This window comes from Silene latifolia, chromosome 9 (genome assembly GCF_048544455.1).
Source record: "Silene latifolia isolate original U9 population chromosome 9, ASM4854445v1, whole genome shotgun sequence".
NCBI lineage: Eukaryota > Viridiplantae > Streptophyta > Magnoliopsida > Caryophyllales > Caryophyllaceae > Silene > Silene latifolia.
Genome location: NC_133534.1, coordinates 69058051 through 69081403, shown reverse-complemented (window position 1 = coordinate 69081403; position 23353 = coordinate 69058051). Strand labels below are relative to the sequence as shown.

At 38.2% G+C, this 23353-nt stretch overlaps 1 protein-coding gene across 1 annotated transcript in view; it reads right to left on the bottom strand.

Moving 5' to 3' along the window:
• Nucleotides 1-3754: 3754 nt before the first annotated feature.
• The window catches only part of LOC141601171 (uncharacterized), a 169798-nt gene continuing 150199 nt past the window's right edge, over nt 3755-23353 (bottom strand). Inside the window, exons 3-6 of the mRNA XM_074421440.1 lie at nt 7445-7856; nt 4396-4684; nt 3870-4059; nt 3755-3819 (exon numbers count right to left, since the gene is read on the bottom strand). Coding sequence (XP_074277541.1) covers nt 3755-3819; nt 3870-4059; nt 4396-4684; nt 7445-7856 — 956 coding nt within the window. The remainder of the gene's footprint in view (nt 3820-3869; nt 4060-4395; nt 4685-7444; nt 7857-23353) is intronic.

Genomic DNA, 23353 nt, shown 5'->3' with positions numbered 1-23353 from the left:
GGGGACTAAATGTGCGTAAGTACGAGCCACATCAATACAATGCTCATAGATCTTATCACATTATCCATACATATGCACTGGGTTCGTTATACCCGCAGTTCAACGCAACCGGCCCTTCATTCTTGCCCTGGTCGATCGATTAACTCTATTGATCGGCTAGTTCCTCATATTTCGTTCATAGTTCGTTACACTATACTCTACTTTCATGCAATTCTAACATTGTTCATACAGAAATGCCACATCTCGCTAAACAATTCGTATATGCACAGTATTATAGTCACCAGCTGAAAAGAAATGACATGCAAATTACTTTCTTATCATCTCATTACGCATTACCAGATCAAACTTTCAATTTCTCATATAAATCATGTTAGGTTTATTTACCTCTTATCAGACTCCTCTAATAATGAACTAATTAACTTCTTAATTATTTGTTCTTTAGATCTAGTGCATGCATAACAAAATAAGAGATTTATAAGAAAACCAATGTCCCTTACATTGTAAATTTCGGATTTATGGACACAAGTAAGGTCTCCTACCTTCACTTGTTCTTGAGCTATAATGAATATTAGGATGATCCTCCAAAATCCCAATGTAGAGATTCTCCTCTTGATTGCACCCAAGATTAGCCCTTATCTCTACTAAATAATATTTGCTAGATATTTAATTAGCAGCCTACCTTAAAATTGATTACTAATACTCATATATTACATTAATAATATTAGTAATTTCTTTGAACAATTTGAATCAAAACTTCTCATGTTTTGATGAAGAAGGAATGAATATGTGAGAGGTTTTTGCATGTTATGAACATGAGCATCTTTTTAGAGAATAAATGAGAAAAATAAGAACAACAAAGTGTTGTGTGCTCTAGTGTGGTCCGGCCACTATGCTCCCTTTTGAGCATTTTTTCTCTTCTCAATTTGTCTTATGCAAATAGTGTAGGTAGTAGGCTTTAGTAAAGTGTTGTCATAAGTTGTTGGAGCATCTTTCCAACAACTAAATGACAAAAACAAAACACTCCACCATCTTATGTTTTGGACGGTACATATGTACCTATATGGGTCTATTTTTGTCTTATAATATTTGTCCCACAAATGCTTATAAGTCTTATGTTTAATTATCTTACATAAATAAATATTAATTTGATCATACAAAAATTATGTGACAAATTAATAAACATATATTTACTCAACTTATTGAGTAATATTTTATCATTATATCAACATATAATGGGTCCCATAATAGCTAGTTAGTTAAACCTCTTGTAAATGTAAATAACAAATTACCTCTACCTCGAAATATTTATAGAACCTCAACATAATTTAGTGAATTAACATATTAATTTACTAAAACGAATCTTATTTAATCACATTACAGTAAGATACATATTTTCTCTCATAAATATAAATTGTTCATATTTAAGGAATTAATCAACTTGTATCGGCATACAATTAATTAACTTTACTGATAAGGGCATAATCCTTTAGGTGTGACCTTAAGGGATCAACTGACCACCACCGTCCTACGACAGTAACGTCAAACTCTAGCAAGCCAATCGTTACCGATTAATGTTGATCAGTTGACTATAAAATGAATCATCCCTTTTGTATTCTTATTATGAATTTTATTATGATATTTAAATCATGTGATCGCACTATTGTTGAGGACACATATTCCAACAAATCAATCTCATAAGCCTCTTTTCATTCACCACAATTCTAATTCTACGCTTCCACATCAACTATTGTATAATTCAAACACATCTTTCAAAGTAGAAAGCACATAATCATCCACGCTATCTACCCCACACTCTTTAATCTTCTCGTAGTGCCCGGCTCGAAACTAATAGGGCCATAACTTGAATTAAGGATGTCTTTGCAGTGTAATGGTGGTGGTTTCTTATGTTTTAAGAGGCTCAAAGATGAAACAAACAAACCAAGGGACTGTTAATTATCAGATTTTAATTTGATGTAAATATCATTGAATTCCTTATCAAAACTTAATGTTCAGGTCGGTTTTTAGGAGTTTTTGCTTGTGGATTAAAGGAGCATGAAATAAAGCTAATAAATTACTAATGGAGGCATACAATCTGATGCAAACAATAAAAAACGAATCTGAAAGTTATAGTAATAAACAATGAAAAAAAAACTTGTTTTTTTGTGGGATGATTTTTCTGAGATAAATTGCAACAAGTAAACAACGATATAATTATCAACTTAATATCCACGGAAAATTCACAGGGAATTAAGTTAACAATTTGGACAATATTATGCCTGAATCCCATAGACCAAGTCACAGGAAATTCAAGAACAATATTGGGACAACAAGATCAATATATACAAAGTAAGGCACATGTTACACTAAGCTTACTAACAGACTCTGATCAACCTTCCACAGTTAAAACACAGAAAAGTTATCAGGCCTGGCTTCAAACTACAGCAATGGGACAAGATTAAAATTGTCTGAGAGAAAATGTCAGGTTCTTAATTCATTCAACATAATCTGAACACAATGACTAGAAAACGATAAAGCATAAAGTAGGTACAAATAAGACAATCTTCCTTATTTGCTTGCTATTGTTTCATTGAATAAACGGTGGATTTCTTTGATGAGTTTTCTTAGCCAAACTGAAGTAGAAAGAATTCCTAAAGGCTCCACAATAGTGCCCTTGATCTTGCTTTTCTAAAAGAGGAAGACTGAAAACGACATTGCACCTACTCTCCTAGGAGGCTTAATCCGGATAGCTGAAAGTAGTCCTTAAGCTAACTTTTGATTTATTTGATTTTGAGACTAATTATCCGTTCAAAGTTGCTCTAAAGACTCCCTAGGACCCAAATTAGTTGTTGGTTTCATGACTTAGGCAATTGTGAAGCTCCTGGATCTTAAAACAGAAGAAGTACCAAAATCGGGTGCCATAACATTTCACGAACTAGACTCATCTTGCAGTAGACACAACTCTTAGCTCAAGATGGCTCATTTTAAAGATAAGGGAGTTTGCTTTACTCTCCAAAAAGAATCAGCCATAAATACTGAGTAAATCTTGAGTTATGCGATCTGAAGTGCTGACAGATCTATCATGAACTTCAGCAGAAAGTCGCAAATCATCCTTCTCTTGCACATGCCATAACTTTCTACTCCGAATGACATAGGAAGACTCCCATAAACCAAATGAAATATAAATGAGTTAGCTTCCTCCTCTAATTAGAATAAGTCAAGAACAATGGATGGATATTCTATAAGCGTTTGAGTAAGTTTAGGTCAGCACTGACCTAGCCTGGCTGGTGCATTGTCTTCTTCTGTACAGGCTATTTACAGGGATTATAGCTTGACCTACATAGCTGATATGAATATGATTCAAAAAAACATACTCAAGCCAAGATCACAAGCTTTCCAGGGACATAATATTCACCCATATCTATTGAGTATAGCATGGGGTACAAACCAAAGAGGTTGACCTAGGTCTGCTGATCTTTGCAATCAACTCCCTGAACTGAGTATTCTGCTCATTCTTGGGGTTATTTGGATTCTCCCTGACTTGGACCTTGATGTGATTAATGGCAAAATATGGAGATCCCTATCTTGGAGTAAAAAGTTATAAACCCATGCTCCAACTCTTGTTCCAACCACCCCGGGTTCAAAAGAAAATTGTCCTCAAATTTAGAGTGCATAAAAATCAAATACTCAAAGTGAGTTCACCCTTTTATTTAAAAAAATTAAATCCTATATAGGTTAAATGCATCTGCATGAAGTTTTAGAAGACCAAAGCCATTTCAAGCTCAAAGGCTTCTTCAAGTGGTAGGATTACATGAGCCCCACCTAGATCATAAATCAAAATTGTAAATGGCATTAGTTTTCTTATATCATACCCGGTATCAACCCCAAGGTTCTCTTTTCTCTGCTTACTCTTCTTGAGGGCTGATCATAACCACCAGTATGGACCCCTGGATCATATACCATAATAGTATGTTTTGGCATCTTAAGGAGATTTGCCATATTCTGATATTGTAGGCCACTATTGTCAGGCGATTTAAGGACATGCCTTGCCATCTCAAGAAGCTAAATTACAAGTTGAACTTGCAGGCCACCAGTTATAGAATGCTCACATATGCATTCAATATCTTCAATAACACTAAGACGAAATGTTCCTCTCGAATCAAATACCTTCGTGCCACCAAACTCTTTAAACAAATCAGGCTTAAAGGAATTTTGAGGTTGTTCCTTGATCATTTGGCATTCAAGGATTCGGACACTCCCCAAATTTTAATTTGCCTTACATTTTTGTGTAATTTTTAGAAACAGATTCTCTCTTTTGTTTTTCAAGCAGGCTAGGTGTTGTTTAGTTTTTTTATGTGCAGGGTTTATAACAAGAGGAATTGAAGTTCCTCCCATTACATGGATTTCAAAACCTGAATGTAAGCTGATGCCTAAAGTCATGTCTGGCATGTTTGAGCATGTAACAGTCCAAGAATCTCCATGTGGCTTACCCTTGCCTGAACTCCAATTAGTTACTCCATTGAACATAACCAAAATGCGTGAAACTCCTCCAAGATCATGTAGAGAACTTACACTTGATATCCCAAACAAGTCTACCAAACTCTCACAAGGAATTTCCACAATATTCACCTCCAAACTCAACAAGTAATTAGTTTGATCCATTTCACTATCAAAAATTAATTTCCACCTTGAATGAATAAAAATGAACATTTCAGAAATGGGCATCCTACTTAGCAGCATTGACAACACCCAAGAGGGGTAATTCAAGTCTCTAGAACTCTTAAAATATTTCACAATATCACCAAATGACAACTTGTAAATGTTACTGCTCATACCAATTTTTCATTCTTAATATATTTGAACTTATACCCAAATGATCACCACTAACTTGTAACCTCAAAAACATGTAAAAATGGAAGTTAGGGGTTGAAAGAGTACAAGCCCAATATTTAGGCTTTGAAGTAACAACTTGGGCTGATGTAGGATATCATATTTGGTACACTTGAGTATGGAGCAACCCAAGACTCTCATGTTGCTTCACCCTCGACTAGAGCCCAAGAAGCTTTACCATCATTACCATGGCCTATCCACACTTTAAGGTTTGAAGGTCAGGCAACCCTTGATTCACAAACAACTCTAAAGGAACCTAATCAGTAACTTTCCCTTTGCTTGCACCATCAAGCAGGTCAAGGTTAGTGTAGGCTTGTTCTTCCACTTGTTCGGCAGCCTCAAATGTGGGGCTGCGTGTGGGTTCAATCTCATAATACACGCTTTTAAAAATAGCAGGGAAAGCCACATAATTTCCCCTGACTTGTAGCTCAATGCATTTAGACTTAGGACAAGCAACGTCCAAGCATGGCCTGACAACTCTTTTGTTTAAACCCTCCTCATTCCCAACTGTTTTCATGGCTTCCAAATTTCCCTTTTAACTAAGACCTTGATGTGACTCCTATTTACGCACATTTAGTCCCTTCACTAGCCTAGTTCCTATGCTTTTTAGTATATATTAGGGTAATTTCTTGTCTTTGTCTTCCTTCTATGTATATTCTATGAGGTTTGGTGCCATTTGTAGGAGAAGAGCACTAACTTGGCTAGATGTAGTGAAGCGGAGCTAAATTAATAGCCTATAACGACCAAGCAACGAAGAGGAGGTTAACACTAAAGGCTTAAATCAATAAAACAAGGAAATGGGCAATGACAAAGGACTCCCGCGGCTCCTCAATAATCCCCACGGATCACGAGGCAGTCAAGCAAGAAGAAGAATAAAATCCATTAAGGACGGGCGACCTAAAGTCGGTCTGGGCATCCCCAAGTTTAGGACGGGCGTCCACATTGCCAGGTCGGGCGTCTCCCCATACAACATACTTATCTTTGAGCAAGAGGTCGAGCGTCCCTTCTTAGGACTTGGAAGGCCTTGAACGTAGATTAAAGGGTCTAATCGTCATTTAAGCACTTGGTTAACCTAATCCTTGTACCACTATATATACTCTCTTTGTAATAAGTTGAGGATTAAGCCCTCTTAGTGAGGATTAAGCCTCCTTAGATTAGATTAGGAGTAGATTAGTCTTTAATCTTTCTACAAAGCACTTCAAGCTTTCAACAATTGTTCTTTCAATCTTTAATAGTTTAAATTTGGATCTCTTGGGTATGTATTTGAAGACTATGTGACAATTTTTCGTCTTTATGCAGGGATCCTTCTTTATTTATGCTCACCTTTACTTTCCAAGTTGGTAACTTTCCTAATCTCTTTATTTACTTCTTAATCCTTTGCTTAATATCTTGCTTAATCATCATGTTGACTTGTGTTATGATGTGTGACGCCGTTATTAGCATGATAAACATGATGTTTTGTGAGTAGTCTTTTAGCTAGGGATTAGTGGGGGATTAGGGGAGTTAATCATGGGGAAGATTTATGCTTAATGAGTTCATATGAATGCTTGCTTATTGTTTTTCTAACTTATGCACATGTCATGTTTGATGAATTGCTTGATTGACAACCTAGCTTGATTCTCTAACCCTTTCAACAAGACTTGTAAGACATAAACCAACTCAAGGCTTGTTAGACCATGCATATAGTTGATTAGGAAGAAGTAATTAGTCGATTGTAGGTGTTGTAAATGCTTGACCGACACCCAACCCTTCCTAGGACTCATTTATGTTATCTCACCATGAATAGGGAAAACCAAGTCGACTTGTAGGTGTTGTAAAGTCTTGACCGACTCGGCTCCGAGACCTAAGTTTCCCTAGGAATTGTAGGATTTACACTAGCTTGATTCCAACAATAATAATTGCTTGCATCAATAAAACTTGTTTGTTTGATCTTACCTTGATTCCCTTATGATCCCATGATTCCCTAGTATTGTTAATCATTTGTTCAATCCTTGTTTATTGCTTATTTACCTTTCATTGTTTTCATTAGTTTAGAACTATCAACCTCAAACCCAAATCAATTGTGACACTAGCATAAATTGAGATAGATAGACTTAGAACCTAAAGCACACCGTCCCGTGGATGGACCCCGACTTGCTTGCTATGCTAATAGTTGGGTATAAATATGTTTGATTGAGTGAATAATGACTCTCTCACCGTCAGACCTCATGATTCCTAAGCCTTACTAGGCTCTTTTCCACACACAAAGCCAACTCAAGCAATTTACCAAATGAATTTTTCAATTATAAGTTAACTCTTCTAGAAATTTCTGATACCAGGGTAAAATCTGACTCCTTTTTAGACATGATCAAATTCTTTGTCACACACAAAGTGTAATTCCTAAAATAATTTAGCATATTCAACAAAACTCAAGGAATTTTGCTTAAGGGTTTTAATTTGTGTCCACAAATCATTCATGGTAGAGCAAGGTAGAAACTTTAGCCTCATGTTCCTTTCAAGTTTAAACCAATAACTTATTTTACCCTTCCCTTCCATCGTCCTTGAGAGAGTAATGTACCATAACAAAGCACTACCCTTTAAACAGGACACAATCAGTTCACGTTTCCTTTCCTTAGAAAAACACTTGTTCTCAAAATAGCATTTAACACCATATAACCAAGACACAAATGCTCTACTATTTTCACCATTAAAGAAAGGAAGTGTAAAGGGTTTGCCTCTGCCTATTAGGGCAGCAGATGACTTAGGGCATTCATGGAGTAGGTGGTGTTCTCCTTCGCACAAATCAGGTGGTTTTGGTCGCCTTGGAACTCCATGACTGCTGGTAGCTTTCCTTATATGCACAACACCTTCATGTCCTCTTCGTAAGGCTTGTAACTTCGTCATAGTTGCTACCATGGACTTAGTAAGGGAGCGAACTTCATGAGCCTTCATCTTAGGATATGGAACATAAGGGATACTACCCTTGGCAACTGGTTTACCCAGAGTAAATCATAATGTAACAATTTCAGAAAACAGAATGTTTTAGAGAGGATTATCCCAAGACTAACACAAGCATGGTACTTATGTTATAACCTGGCTCTGGTTACCAATTTGTAGTGTAATAGTGGGGGTTTCTTATGTTTTAAGAGGCTCGAAGATGAAACAAACAACCAAAGGGACTGTTAAGCATCAGAGTTTTAATTTGATGTAAATATCATTGAATTCCATATCAAAACTAAATGTTCAGGTCTGTTTTTAGTAGTTTTTGCTTGTGGATTAAAGGAGCATGAAATAAAGCTAATGTATAGATAATGGAGGCATACAAATCTGATGCAAACAATAACAAAATAATTTGAAAGTTGTAGTAACAAACAATGACAAAAAAATGTTTTTTTGTGGGATGATTTTTCTAAGATAAATTGCAACAAATAAACAAGGATATAATTATCCACATAAAATTCACAGGAAATTAAGTTAATAATTTGGACAATATTATGCATGAATCCCACAGACCAAGTCATGGGAAATTCAAGAACAATATTAGGACAGAAAGATCAATATATCCACAGCAAGGCACAGGATACACTAAGCTTACTAACATACTTTGATCAACCTGCCACAGTTAAACACATGAAAGTTATCAGGCCTGGCTTCAAACTACAACATACAATGGCACACGTTTGAAATTATTTGACAGAAAATCTCAGGTTCTTAATTCAATTAACATAATCTGAACACATTGACTAGAAAACGATAAAGCATAAAGTAGGAACTAATAAGACAATATTCCTTGTTTGCTTGCTCTTGCTTTATTGAATAAAGGGTGGACTTCTTTGCTGAGTTTTCTGAGCCAAACTGAGGTAGAAAGAATCCCAAAAGGCTCCACAAGTGTTCCCTTGAGCTTGCTTGTTCAAAAGAGGAAGACAGAAAGCGACATTGCACCTACTCTCCTAGGAGGCTTAATCCGGATAGCTGAAAGTTGTCCTTAAGCTAACTTTTAATTTATTTGTTTTTGAGACTAATTATTGTAAATTCCCCATTTCTGCACCTCCCGCCAACCACCCAGTGATGATTGGGCCGCATATTTGATACGCGGAACGATTTTAAGACAGTTCGTCAGTTCATCGACAAGTGATAGCTCAAACACTTGAGTCAACCTCATGGTCGTCATCTACGCGCCGATACGGTCGTTTTGACAGTAATTAGAGTTCATTTGGAGTCCGGGTAAAAAACCGCTTCATTTTCTAAAAACCGTTTAAATGCCAAGTCGGAATATTCCGGAGTGTTCTAGAATTATTTGGATATTTATTCCTAATTAAATTTAATATTTTCAAGGAAATATCTTCCGCATATTATGTTTCACTCAATAAGGATGTGCATATCTACTGAAATTCCATAAAAAACGCGGAAATCTTTCTTGTTGAGGAGGAAACCTCTGGGAAATGACGCAGCAGGTGCTGCGCCTCTTCCACAGGTCGCAGTGGCTACTGCACCTCTTCCCCAGCCCTCTTTCCTTGCTTTCCAGAATATTTCCGTGATTTGTTCTGTATCCATGTCATTCCTAAACTCCTCCATATGTTTAGTATAAATAGGGTCCTCTGGCCTCCATATTTTTGACGCAAGTGTTCTGCCCCTTCTTTCTCTCCCTTTGCATTCTAGACCACACTATTGCTTTCGACGCCTACATGCTTGATCAATCGACCACGTAAGCTCAGATCATACTGAGTCCTAGTCACGTTGCATAGACCGACCAATTTGACCAAGTCAACTTTAATCAACCTAGTCAATTAATGTAAATCCTTTAACAAGTGCACTTTCCACGAATATTCGAGTCGAGCAATCACTAAACGTTAACTTAGTCAATCTCGTTTCGTCAAACATATAAGACTGAGGGTGTAAATCCTATTTATTTATTGTACTTTTTATTTTGTATCATCTAATGTAAGGTCTATATCGAAAGCAAGCTCAAAAACCGTCTTAAAAACCATCTTTTAAAACCGTTCTTACAAAACAGCGGAGATCTGACGTCGAGAATAAATGCAGCAGCAGCTGCGCCTCTTCGAAGAGTCGCAGTGTATGTTGCGCCTCTTCCTGAGGCTACCGCTGCCCCTGCGCTTCTCCCTCTTCCTCGACCTTCTGCAACTTTCTATTTTTCTTATTTCTTTCATTTTTCTTCATTTTCTTCGTCATGTTAGTACACAAATCATGTTTTAATATTTCCTTTTTAATTTTAACGCTTAATTCGACCTAAATCCCTTATAATTCAATATTTGCGGGTTTTTGTCATCTTATTCAAACTCGGATTTTAAAGGGTCGATTTTCTCATATCGATTCTCTGGAATTCGTCTTTTTTACATAGTTTTCCTTATTTGGTTTCAGCTTCATCAAGTTTGATTCCGCTTTCAAGTTCAAACTTTTGTTCTTTTTTCTTTCTGACACGAATTTATAGTAATCATGTAAATCTCTATAAACCCTCATCTTTAATTCGTTTTATGATGGTTCCAGATGTATATAACATGTTAAATCACTTCAACTAGAGTTATATATCAATAATGTATCCTAATCAAACAACCAACGATAACAATTAAGGAGTATGACTTTCACAGTCAGAAACAAACTGATGCACTTCTTCTAAGGGACGCAGCAGATGTTGCGCCTGTTCTGAGGTGGTTTCTGCCTCTGAATTCGTCTAGTTTTGAAGTAGGCATTCTAATTAGGTTTTAATCGACTATTATCCTTATTATCACTACTAATTCGACATATTTTTATATTTCAATTCCTTGAATTCTTTGTCGCTTTGACGTAGTGTAACATCCCCATTTATTCGGGAGCCTTTTTGACGTAGGCATTCTAATTAGGTTTTAATCGACTATTATCCTTGTTATCACTACTAATTCGACATATTTTCATATTTCAATTCTTTCAATTCCTTGAATTCTTTCTCGCTTTGACGTAGTGTAACACCCCCATTTATTCGGGAGCCTTTAGCTAGACATTCCCAAGTAAATAAGAGCGCTACCATCTCGGTTTCCCGAGGTAGTGAATAACAAAGTCCGACTCACCAAAATAATTTAAATTAAAACTTAAAATTACATGTTTATTACAACTTAACAAACTAAAACTTAATATAAAAACATTTACAACTCGCAGCGGAAATAAATAAAGTGATATAATTGTTCTATGTGATATAGACTTCAACTATGGTCCAAGTCAAGCTCTCATCCCAATGCTCCCGAGTCAACTAATCTTTAGTACCTGTCAAATTTGCTCCCCATAAAACGGTTCACCGCAGGTGTTCACGAATACACTGTCAACCACGAGGTTGAGTAGGAATAACCAACAACAAGTCAAAGTGAAATGATATGATATATACTGCAACACAATTGAGCTCATCACCCGAAACACCCATTCATCCCGCCAATCCCTGGCCCAGGGTATTCATCATCCCAACCGAAGTTGAGGTATTCACCATCCTAACCGAAGTTGAGGTATTCACTTATACGCTATGCCAATTATAAAAAAATCATCTCAGACACGAGCTGAGGTATCCAATGCAAACGGAATTCCCATATAAATGATCAAACAATAAACAATCCAACGATATATAATCCACATCCATTAATCCAACCAATTTCACAATAACTTTATAAATTCCACAAACTAACAAAGATAAGACGAGTTGAGTAGTTATCCTACCTCGAGAGCAAGCACTCCAATCACGCAATCCAATAAAATAGCTCCTCACAAAACCGTCACCTAAATATATAATAATATAATTTAATTATTAATTATTCGATTCTTTAAGTAATAAAGTTAATTATAGTTTAATTACTTTAATTATATTTCCCGTATAACTACTTACTAATTAATCATTAATTACGATAATTCATTTACTATGTAAAGTACCCATTAAAAACCCGTCTCAAACCATTAATTAAATTCAGTCTTAAAACAACCCAAACTAATTATTTTATTAGTTATAAAATAATTATTATACAACTAATAAGGAGTCATTATATTAAAAACCCGACTTCCCAAAACCCGAGTCAACACCCAAATAAAAACCCGACTCAAATAAATAAAACCCAAGCCACGTACAACATCCCCAATTTCCCGTGAGAACTCCATAAACACAAATGCCGTCGAAACCGTTGTTCACTACCCTTCCTAAACCCGTCTTTCACGACTTCCTTGACCACCATCAGCCCCAACCAAACCTGCCACCTCCTAGCCCACAGCACGATGAACACCAGGACCCAAAACCACCACCCAAACCGCCACCAGCAGCCCCCAAACACACGCCCTAAGCACCCTCTCTACTCGCCATTACCAACCCTCCACCGTGTATAAAACCAACCACCACGACCACTACAGCCACTACCACACCCAACGACCAACACCATTTTCACCCTTGGTCTACGACGGTTCTAATGGTGCCCCCCATCCTCACTCACGGTCAGAAACGCGGCCACGACGCTCGTCTTAATACAGCTGCGTTAAAACCCCCTGTTCTTGCGATTTCCGGCCACCACTCGCAAAAACCACAACCTGTCGCCACGCCAACACCACCAACATGGTCGACTAACTACCCCCGTCAACACCACACCTTACCCAGGTCAAGTCTTGGCCATTAGAGGGTTCAATTACTCCCTAAAACCACCCACGACCTAAACCACAACCCCTCTGACCAGCCACTTTCAGCCGCCTGCCACTGCAACCCTAGGCCTTCTCTGACACCACCACCACACCCATTCTAGCCCTTGCAATCCCACGTACCACTTCCCAAAGTTTGGTCTGATTCCGTCAAGGTTTGGGCCAGTTTCTAAGTGTCTTGAGATCATCTCACATTCAGCTGTATAAGAAAATAAAACGAGATTAAAAGTTGTTACCTATTAATTACCGCTTGCTAATTCCGTCACCAAAAGCTCCTCCTCTTAATTTGTGATTTAATTCTAAGATTTAATAGGGTATTTATAGGGTAGGATTGTAGAGAATGCGAGATCAATTAGAAAACTATATAAATTACCTTATTTTAATTAGTATATAAATTACCATTATTATAATTGATACGTGCATTTTATATAGTCTTTTTAGCCTATTTTATGCACGTATTTCTATGCTTTTATCGTGGTTTTATGCTACGAAATGCCCCGAATATGCTACTTTGGGTTATTTTGTCTTATTTGCAGGAATGAACCAGAAAGTAGCGGAATCAAGCTATTTACCGTCCGTTAGCATGCATTTGGAGGAAGAGATAATTTGGAGCGGGAAATATTGCTGTCTTGGGATGCGTGAAGGTGTTTCGGGAGCTAAAAGGACAAGTCAAAGTCAAACTAACGAGAATTATAAGTCAAAGTCAATATCCACTTGATCGAGTACTTTACCACTCGATCGAGTGGGTCTAGGTGCAATAATCAGTCGATCGAGTGTTTGCTTAGTCGATCGACCAGTTCCTTTATAGCCTTACTCGATCGAGCACTATTCTAGGTCGATCGAGTTGTTTTCGAGTCAAGTTCACTCGATCGAGTGATTTAAGTGGTCGATCGAGTGGCTATGCTGACGGGTTGGGCTTTTAAGCTCTAATTCCGTCATTAGGTTTAATCCTACTCCTATTTCCTTATAAATAGGAGTAAAGGTTGTCATTTGTAAACATCCAAGGATCACGTTGCTCTTCTCCCTTTCTCTATACACTGTTACTTTTATTCCTGTTCATTTCCGGACTTAATTCAGTAATTCTTTCTCTTTCTTCCTTTCTCTCTTTTTATTTAATGGTTATTTTTCCCTCTCCCTCTTTATTTATTGTTCTTATTAATTCCATGTCTAGCTAAATTCCCCATAGTATGTTAGGATTAGGGAAGCCGTGGTAGCATGCTTTAATTGTATTAAATAGATTAGCCCGGCGATAAGAATTGTATTAGGCAATTTAACTGTTATCCGGTCGTATGAATGCATGCAGGAGACCATAAATTTAGTTAACCCCGACCTAGATCGAAATATTGGAAGGGAAGGCTTGCTTAATTACAATAGGGTATTGCAGTGAGGGCGAAAGTTAAGCTGTTTACGCTCTAGGGCGGTTTAAGGACCGAAAGGTGACGACCATAGCTCTTCTTATCAATAGTCTAATCGCCTTAGTATTCTTGATAGTATAAGATCTGATAGCTGCCACGGTGGACCGACTCCTAGCATACTCCCTTCTCTCTTGCTGTTAATTTCTCTTTTTCATTTCCCTCGCTTTAGTCTCCAGTTAGTTAAATCAAATCAAAACCCCCATTTCTGTGACACCCTGACAGACCGAGTTAAACAAATAGATAGCAACTTAGCCTCCCTGTGGAGATCGACCCTACTTGCCGCTGACTTCTGTTAGCAGTAATCTAGGTATTTTATTTTTGGTGTAGAATCGACCGCATCAATAATTATCATTATATTATTATTATTATTATTATTATTATTATTATTATTATTATTATTATTATTATTATTATTATTATTATTATTATTATTATTATTATTATTATTATTATTATTATTATTATTATTATTATTATTATTATTATTATTATTATATATGTTAATCCAACCATAAATAGGATTTCCTCATACTATCTTTACTAATTTATTATTGCCATAACTTTATTATTATTATTAATATAATTATTATTACCTATATATATTATTATTATTATTAATTCCCGATACAAATCCCGATCACACCCATACTTGATGAACCATAAAATTCGGCCCAACTATCAACGGCATACGGCCCAATGCACAATATTAGGTAAACCCAATTCCCGACTTGGATGCCTAATTTATTATTTAATTAACGTCTTATTGTAATTATTATTAGAAATGTCATTTAATCAATTATTAAATTACATAAATTATTCTTATAAATTATTATTAAAAATACGGAGTATTACACGTAGTCCCTAATTACGGCTTAAATCAATTATTAATCGTATTATCACCTCTAATCTGACGTATTTTCTTATTTTAATTCTTTTTTAATTCTCTTTATTTTCTTCTTCGAAATCCCATTTTCGAGCGTGCTTTTGACGTAGATCAAATGAACCTTGTAATTCTTGTAATTCTAATTATTATAATTTTAATTCTAATTATCGTTATCTTGTATGATTTTATTGTATGACATTCACAGGTAATGAATCTAACTTCCAACTTCGACCCAAATTGTTTGCTAAAACACGTTTTAACCGACTTAGTCTAATCTCACATGCTAGGGTTAATCTATGTTTGTTGCATTGCATACATTACATCGACGACATATCAAATATGAACGATTTCCGTAATCATTAGTAGAGGCCGCTATCGAGGCGGGCGGGATTAGGTGTTCGAATTAAAGAGCTTCCTAATACGTACCCTCACCCCTTACTCAGTTATCTCTGGACATCCGTGTCCATTGGCATCTCGAGAGTCATTCTAGACATAGAATGCTAAGGGTAACGAGTTCTTAGTGTTCATGTCACTACTTTGTGTCTTGACATGGCACGAGGTATTCTAACGGTTCCAATTTTCCATAGAAATTGGTGGCGACTTCACAAATGCGGGCTTATTCAACCTTTCATCGGTTTCAATGCGTCGCAAATCGGTAACGGCCCATGACGTGCTTTGGCAAACCATGGTCCCGTGGGAGAAGTGTCGCCGCCTCGAAACCAACGCGCGGGTGGCCCATGTCCACAGTTTGGCGACTCCACTGGGCATGATACACTTACGTGTTACCCAGGGTGAAACTTGAACAAGGTTAGGGAATCGTTTATACGAGACAGTTGTTGATTTTTATTACTCGACCTTCTTAGGTCTTCTCATTCGGCTTTCCAAGGCTTAACCCAACCCATTCGACTGATCGTCCCGTCTGGACGGTCCAAATTCCTATCTGGGCATAAAGATGGATAGAGATTGACGTCAACCATACCACGATGCTTACTCATGTTTGTATCAAGAGCTTTCACTACTCGAGGGAATGGACTAGGAACCGACATTACTCATGTTTGGCACGGACCTCTCCACGGACCAGTGTTTGATTGTTTGGTATGGCAACCCACCTTTTTAAACCAAAACCCTTTAAATGCACTCAGCATACCTTTATAATGCCCATATGTATGTTTGTATCATATACGTGAGCACCATTTATAAACAAAACCATGACGAAATAAAATCCTTTTCAAAATTTAAATATTTTCGAAAAATGGCCCAAAATAACGCAGAATAAACCGAAACTCTATTCAAATGCCGAGTCAAATTTCGGGTCTCAAACCCATTTCAAACGTCACTTCGAGTTAGCACTCCTACAACTACACAACAATTGTCTAGGACAAACATTTCAAAATTTTGTCATTTTCAAATCCCACTTGATACAGTGGCACACACCTACTTCACGAGTCGAGTCATTTTTGAGTAAAAGCCAAAAACAAACGTTTAAAACCAAAATATTTTCAAACAATGTAAATGTAAATATGTAAATTCAATTGGGCTAAGTTAGAGTCAAAGTTCAAACCGACCATGTCCTTGTCATAACTCTTTCAGGTTATAAACCTGTCTTCCTTTACATTTTGGGTCTTTTCAAGTTCAAGTCAAGTCCTAAGGCGTCACACCGTCATTTTGGACCCCATACCCCAATTCAGTTAGGATCTAAACATTTCTGACACCTCGACTCACACATTCGAGTCAACACACTGAATTCTCCTAGTGTTACGTTCGGGTACACACATACCCAAACCTGGAGTCAAGTCTGTTCTAAACACACGTCTTAGAATCAGGTTACCTGCAATCCCGTCAATAAGCTCAACTGTATAAATGTCACTCCGTCAAAGTCAACACTCGAGTCGAAGGTCGAAGTCAAACACAGTGAGTCCAACACGAGAAGTCACTCACGACATTTCATGAATTCACGAGTCAAGAGTCTACTCAACTCCTCTCGTCCACATATATTTTCCTTCGTATACTCTTTGTTTGTCGCCTTAGTATGCGTGATCCCATGCCGAATCAAGTTGTAACACGCGTCATTTTCTTCTCGGTAGGAATTCTGCAATTTCCAATGAAAATTTTCAAGAACGTTTATCTGTCGTCGTCAAAGAACTAAGTGCTGCAGTCATTAAGCTTCAGGCCACCGTCGAAGACTTGAGCACTCGTGTCGTCAATATGGAAAACCAAATGGGCATGATGAAACCTTTACCATCTTCTCGTACCCCAAGGCCAGGTCATAGCTTCAACACAACTCACCCATCTAAGAAGGCCAATGAAGTCAGGGAAGTCAACCTCTTGGAAACTCGACGCAGAAGGCCGGGACGAGCCCATAAGGAATTCATTGACCTCGGAACCACATATCAGGTAGCTCTACAAAGACTGGTTTCCCAGAGAAAACTTCATCCAATTGGTCCAACCCCAGACCCTGAAAAGATACTGCCTAGGTGGAAGGGCAATTCATATTATCAGTACCATCGAGGTAGGGGACACGATACGGAGGAATGCTTTTGTCTAAAGCATATTATTCAGGATATGATCGAGGATGGCAGGCTTCCTATGCCACCTTCCGTTAAGCAATCCAAGAAAATCAACTCTCTTGGGTCTAGCAGCACTAAACATGACTATGAATCATCCCTAGACTGTTCCCACCTCCTCGCTCCTCATGATAAGGAAGAGATCAATGACCTCGAAGATGACGATATCCAAAGTGGAATGCTCATGCTTTCCATTGCCTTCAACAATTAATTTTCTAAGTTAGAGGGAGCCATTGATAACATAAACTCTCGGCTTTCCAAAAGAAGCTTGAGGCCTAACCTCTCAAGATGAAAAGAGTCTTGACAAAACCTCAACCTCACAGTCCTAAGGAGAAAGCAACAAGTGAGCGATCTATTCCTAACTCTTCTCATCCAAGAATCAAAATCAACGAAGGCAACCTTATGGAGCCTTCATCGAAGAAGCCTAACAACTTTTCAAGGTCATTCACAAGTCTAGGCATACCTTATGCCCTAGCCTTGAACAAATTATCCTCTCTAGGTCTTCTTCAACCAATAGGGCCTAGCCCCGACCTAGAAAGGAAATCCGAATTATGGGATGGTAACGCCTATTGCCAGTATCACAGGGGCAAAGGACACAATACTGAGATGTGCTATAAGCTCAAGCATGCGATCCAGAATATGATTGAAAATGGGAAATTGTCCCTCTCAACCTTTAACCCACATAACCCATACGACAACTTAGGCAATCCTCATGGATATACCACTTATCAAGAAACTATTCTTGACTATTATCCTTCCATTGTTCCCAATGATGAGGACGAGGTTCTAAAATGGATGCCGAAGCCAGTTGCCAGAAGAATAAATGTTTAAGCATGGGCCGATGATTACGAGTCTGGATCTAAGACCGGGTCAAAGTCCGAGTCCGAGTCCTAGGCTTTCTTTCCCATAATTTTTCTAGTGTCTTTCTTCGTGTCCATTTCCATTCCTAGTGACAACCTGGGGGATGTCCCAGAGTCACATGTCTTCTCGAGTCTATACATTCATTACTCATTTCAATAAAAGTACACTTTTCAATCCACATATTCCATCCTATCTCTTCCTTTACCTTTTCTTGTGACAACAAGAATTGATTTGAGACATTTTCAAACAAACAACGCATGGCAAGTTGGTGTGAGTGCACTTAAATGATATTCCATTCCAAGTTATAGAGGACCTGAAACTCCGTGTCATTTTCTTACCTATTCCATGTCTAGAAATAGAAACCTTACTATAACCCTAGTTTAGGACGAGCCTATCTCAAGAGATTCTAGGACGAATCCAAACCATCTCCCTTGTCAATGATCCATGACGGAAGGCAAGCCCATTCCCAACAATAAAAACCCGTGTTACTAGACCAACCCGTTTTACACCAAAGGTGCTAGTCTGGCTCAAATCCATGGTAGCAAGCAAATCTAAGACCATACGAGCCATGAACAAAGACAAAGGCTCAATCAAGAGAACTGAACAAGATCAATATCCAAGGACGCGGTTATGCCCGTAATCCAAGACAAAAAAATCAAAAGAACAAGGCTCAATCAAGCAAGTCAACGTCAATATCCAAAGTCAACGTTATCTTCCAAAAACCTAAATCAAGAATCTGAACAAAAGCCGAGATATATTCTAGACCAAGAATCTGAGTCTTAATCAAGAACGAGTATGAAATCTAATACTTAATACTGCTGAAGTCTATATAAAATCAAGACATCGATGAATATGGTCAGCTAGCACCCTTACTTAGCCTTTCACACATCACACACCCTAAGTCCTTCTCGAGACCGTTACAGGGAGATAGTTAGGAATTTTGAGAATCCTCTCAAGCTTGTCAAGTATACCCATCCTTTAGAGCCAAGACATGGAAACTTGAACCCACGTCATTTTAACCTACCTTTATGTGCTCAGGCTACATCAAGTCAAGAGACTCCACTTCCAAGCCATATTACAAGCCATAATCCCATAAAGCCTTAACTCCATAAAATCAAGCTCTACAGATTTGCTTATCAAAGCCTCTTATTTCCGAGCTCTACATTCCAAATATCCAATCCAGTTTTACCTTGAACCATACACAAAGTCTTCAGATACTTTGCTACCTAGGACGGAACGAACCCATATCCATCCTTAGGGTCCTCTTTCGAGTGTGCTCACACGAACGAGGAAATTTTTAACAAACTTAATTATACCTCTTTGGTCTATGATCATGTGGAGTTATCTCAAATCGATTCTTCGAGTCACCAAAGGAATATACCCTCGTGACCCATGCACTTTAAGGCCCTAACAGCATAGCTTAGGCACACAATCAGAACTACGATCTGGTTTGATTTCACTCCACGTGAATACGTAGGTAGTCCTCAAGGACACAACCATCCCAACTTTGAACTTTCGACCTCAATTCTCAAAGCCATCTCATAACTAAGATCTGGTTTGATTTCACTTCATGTGAATACGTAGGCAGTCCTCAAGGACACAACCATTACAACTTTTAACTTCCAACCTCAATTACCGACACCCATTTTACAACCATCAACTTCCAACCTCAATTACCACATCCCAACTTTTAACTTTCAACCTCAATTATCAGCCACTTCAACCATCCCTTTCCATTTTATAACCTTCTAACCACAATTCCCATTTTTACCTCTTTACTGGGGGCTCCTTTTTGTCACCCAGTCTCCTTTTTACCAAAATCCAGAGTCATTTTCTCATCCTGGGGGCTTCTCTTCCGAGATGCCACCCTTCCTTCATCCTTCCTTTTACCCTTCGAGTCTCATTCGATTCGAGCTACTGCTCGGTCCAGACGATGACAAAGGCCTTAGATCAATTCTCGAAGTTATCATGCCTCAAGAGGGGTCTCTTTTACAGCAAACGATAGCGAAAGACATCCAAAGTAGACAGCTGATCCGTGGCTCACGCCTTGCCTTTATATGCCGCCATCATTCTTGCAATTCTTCTACCTTTGGAACTGATACGCATTGTCACCCATACTTGGCTAAATGTTGAGCATACTTAAGCAAAGTCTGTCAAGGTCATTCATGTGTCGCGTCAAGTCTAAGACAGTCACTCCTATGTTTGTCAGTCTGCGTCCGTATAAGGTCTACGTCACGTCAGTCATGCGTCTAAAGCCCATTGAATATGCATAACGCATTAAAAATGACAAATTTCTTTAAGCAAGTTTTAAATAACTTTTATAAAAAAACAAATTTTGCATTTGAGGTCCATGTGCTAATTTTGTTTCCTCATGTTCTGTGTGCTATTCGCCTACTAGATTGCATTCTTATGTGGCTACTAACCATGGTGGTAAGTATCATAAGCAGTGCTCGCTCCAACTGGGGGCTTCACTCAAGTCTCCGTACTCCCCAGCGACAGTCAAGATATTCCTTAGCAGTATTCGCAGTATTGCTCAAGGTTTCTTCCATGACGACCAAAATGTTCCTAATCGTCGATGTATTCCCCAACAAGAATTCATGATCACTAAATAAAGTTCATGGGCTTCTCCCCTTTATCGTAATTTCGCTTGTGACGACCCGAGCAGATTTTCTCCTCAAGAATGCAAAGGCCGTGTCGAACCTTTATTTTCTCCTCAAGAACGCAAAGGGCATGTCGAACCTTTATTTTCTCCTCAGGAACGCAAAGGGCGTGTTGAACCGTTATTTTCTCCTCAGGAACGCAAAGGGCGTGTCGAACCTTTATTTTCTCCTCAGCAACGCATAGGGCATGTCGAACCTTTATTTTCTCCTCAGCAATGCAAAGGGCGTGTCGAACCTATATTTTATTCCTCAGCAATGTCAAGGGCGTGTCGAACCTTTATGCTAAGGACGCATCATTGTCGGCCTTTATGATTCTTCCCCACGGAGTTCGAGAGAAACAATTCCCGGAGAGTTCTGTTACTTCAGATAACCTTTTCAGGATAAACCTTCAGATCTTTCAGAAGCTTACCTTAATCTTTCGGACAACCCTCGGATAATCCTTTCAGCAACCTTCAGATAATCTCCTCAGTAATTTCCAGAAGTTCTTTTCAGTTAAGTCCCCTTTCAGTCCTTCAGAGAGTTATCCTTCAGCCTTTCCTTTAGAGATACCCTTCAGAGTTAGCCTTCAGAAGTGTTAAGAAGTTTCTTCAGAATCCCTGTAACTCCTAATGCCTTTAGACACCAAGTTATCTTCAGACTAAAGAGTTTTGCCGAAGAGCCTTCAGTCTTGTTTCACCCATGGGTGTCTCATGTATGATTTCTTCTTATGGCTGGCGAGCTTCCTTACGTAGTCAAATGAACTTTAAAAGACCCTCCCCAAAAGTTGATAGACTCTAAAATGTTCCCGACGAAAGGTCCTTGGTTCAGACCCCTTGAGCCGCCTCGCAACGCCATAGTCATGAGGTTGTAATCTTCGATTGACCTGATGGTTATACTTTGACTTTTACCTTATCCAAGCCTCAGTCAAAGTAGGGGCTCTGTAGATACCTCATTTCTGCACCTCCCGCCAACCACTGAGTGATGATTAGGCCGCATGTTTGATACGCGGAACGATTTCATGACAGTTCGTAAGTTTATCGACAAGTGATAGCTCAAACACTAGAATCAACCTCATGGTTGTCATCTACGCCCCGATACGTATTGATTAAAAGGACTAGGGTGTAAGATATAAACCAACTCAATCCATCACAACAATAATTGCTTGCTTATAATTTGAGAATATGTTTGTATGATCAATTCCCATGAATCCCCTATGACCCCATGACACCCTAGTGCTTTTAATCAATTGTTTACATCTCATTTCAATTCTTAAAATGAGATGTAAACAATTGATTAAAAGCACTAGGGTGTCATAGGGTCATAGGGGATTCATGGGAATTGATCATACAAACATATTCTCAAATTATAAGCAAGCAATTATTGTTGTGATGGATTGAGTTGGTTTATATCTTACAATCCTAGGAAGGTTTGGGTCCCGGAGCCGAATCGATTAGATTGTACAACACCTACAAGTCGACTTAATCCTCCCTACTCAACTATATGCATGGTCTAATGAGACTCGAGTTGGTTTATGTCTTACAAGTCTCATTGAAAAGATAAGTGATGGGTAAAAAATGACAGGATTCATAGGCTCGCATTTCATCAAACATAACATGTGCATAAGTTGAGTTCACAACAAGCAAGCAAATAAATTATGAAAACATATTAAATTAAGCATGAATCATCCCCCATGTTGGTTTCCCCTAATTACCCATTAACCTTAGTTAAGGACACTACTCACTCATTATCAAGCTTGACATGTTAACAAGGTTGTCAATCACATTAACAAAGCAAAACATGATGAATAAATGAAGATGATTAACAATAATTAAAAAGGTATTAAGAGAATTATACCTAATAATGATTCCAAAATAAAGCAAAGAATAATAGAAGTACTTGATGATTGATTGGAAGGTTGTCAATCTCCCAATAATAACCAAAATAATCTTCAATTACGCAAAATAAAAGATGAACAAAAGAGAAATTAAGGAAATGAGATTTGTATTAATATTTGATTAGAAGTTGATTACAAGATTAAGAAGAGATTAGAATGATATAAACTACACTAAAGATTGATAAGAAGAACATGATCAATCTAATTAGACTAATGGGGTATTTATAGTAGGGATTAGGTACACAAATTAGGGTTTACTAAGGGCTTAAATGACGATTAAGTCCTTGAGGAATCGCTCCTCTCAGAAAAGATGCGAGTCTCCTTTTTGTCGGTCTTTCATAAATATGTGCATCTTTCATGGAGGCCGGAAGAAGAAGACATAAGGGGCTGTAAGACAATCCGAGCGTCCAACGTGTCGGGACGGGCGGATTCTGGGGTGGCTGGACGGGCGTCTTCATGGCTGGACGAGCGGATTGTGGCGTGGTTGGACGGACGTCTTCATAGTTGGACGAGCGGATTGTGGCGTGGTTGGACAGGCGTCCCTTTGGCAAAGACGCTCGGATTCCTGAAGTGTTGGA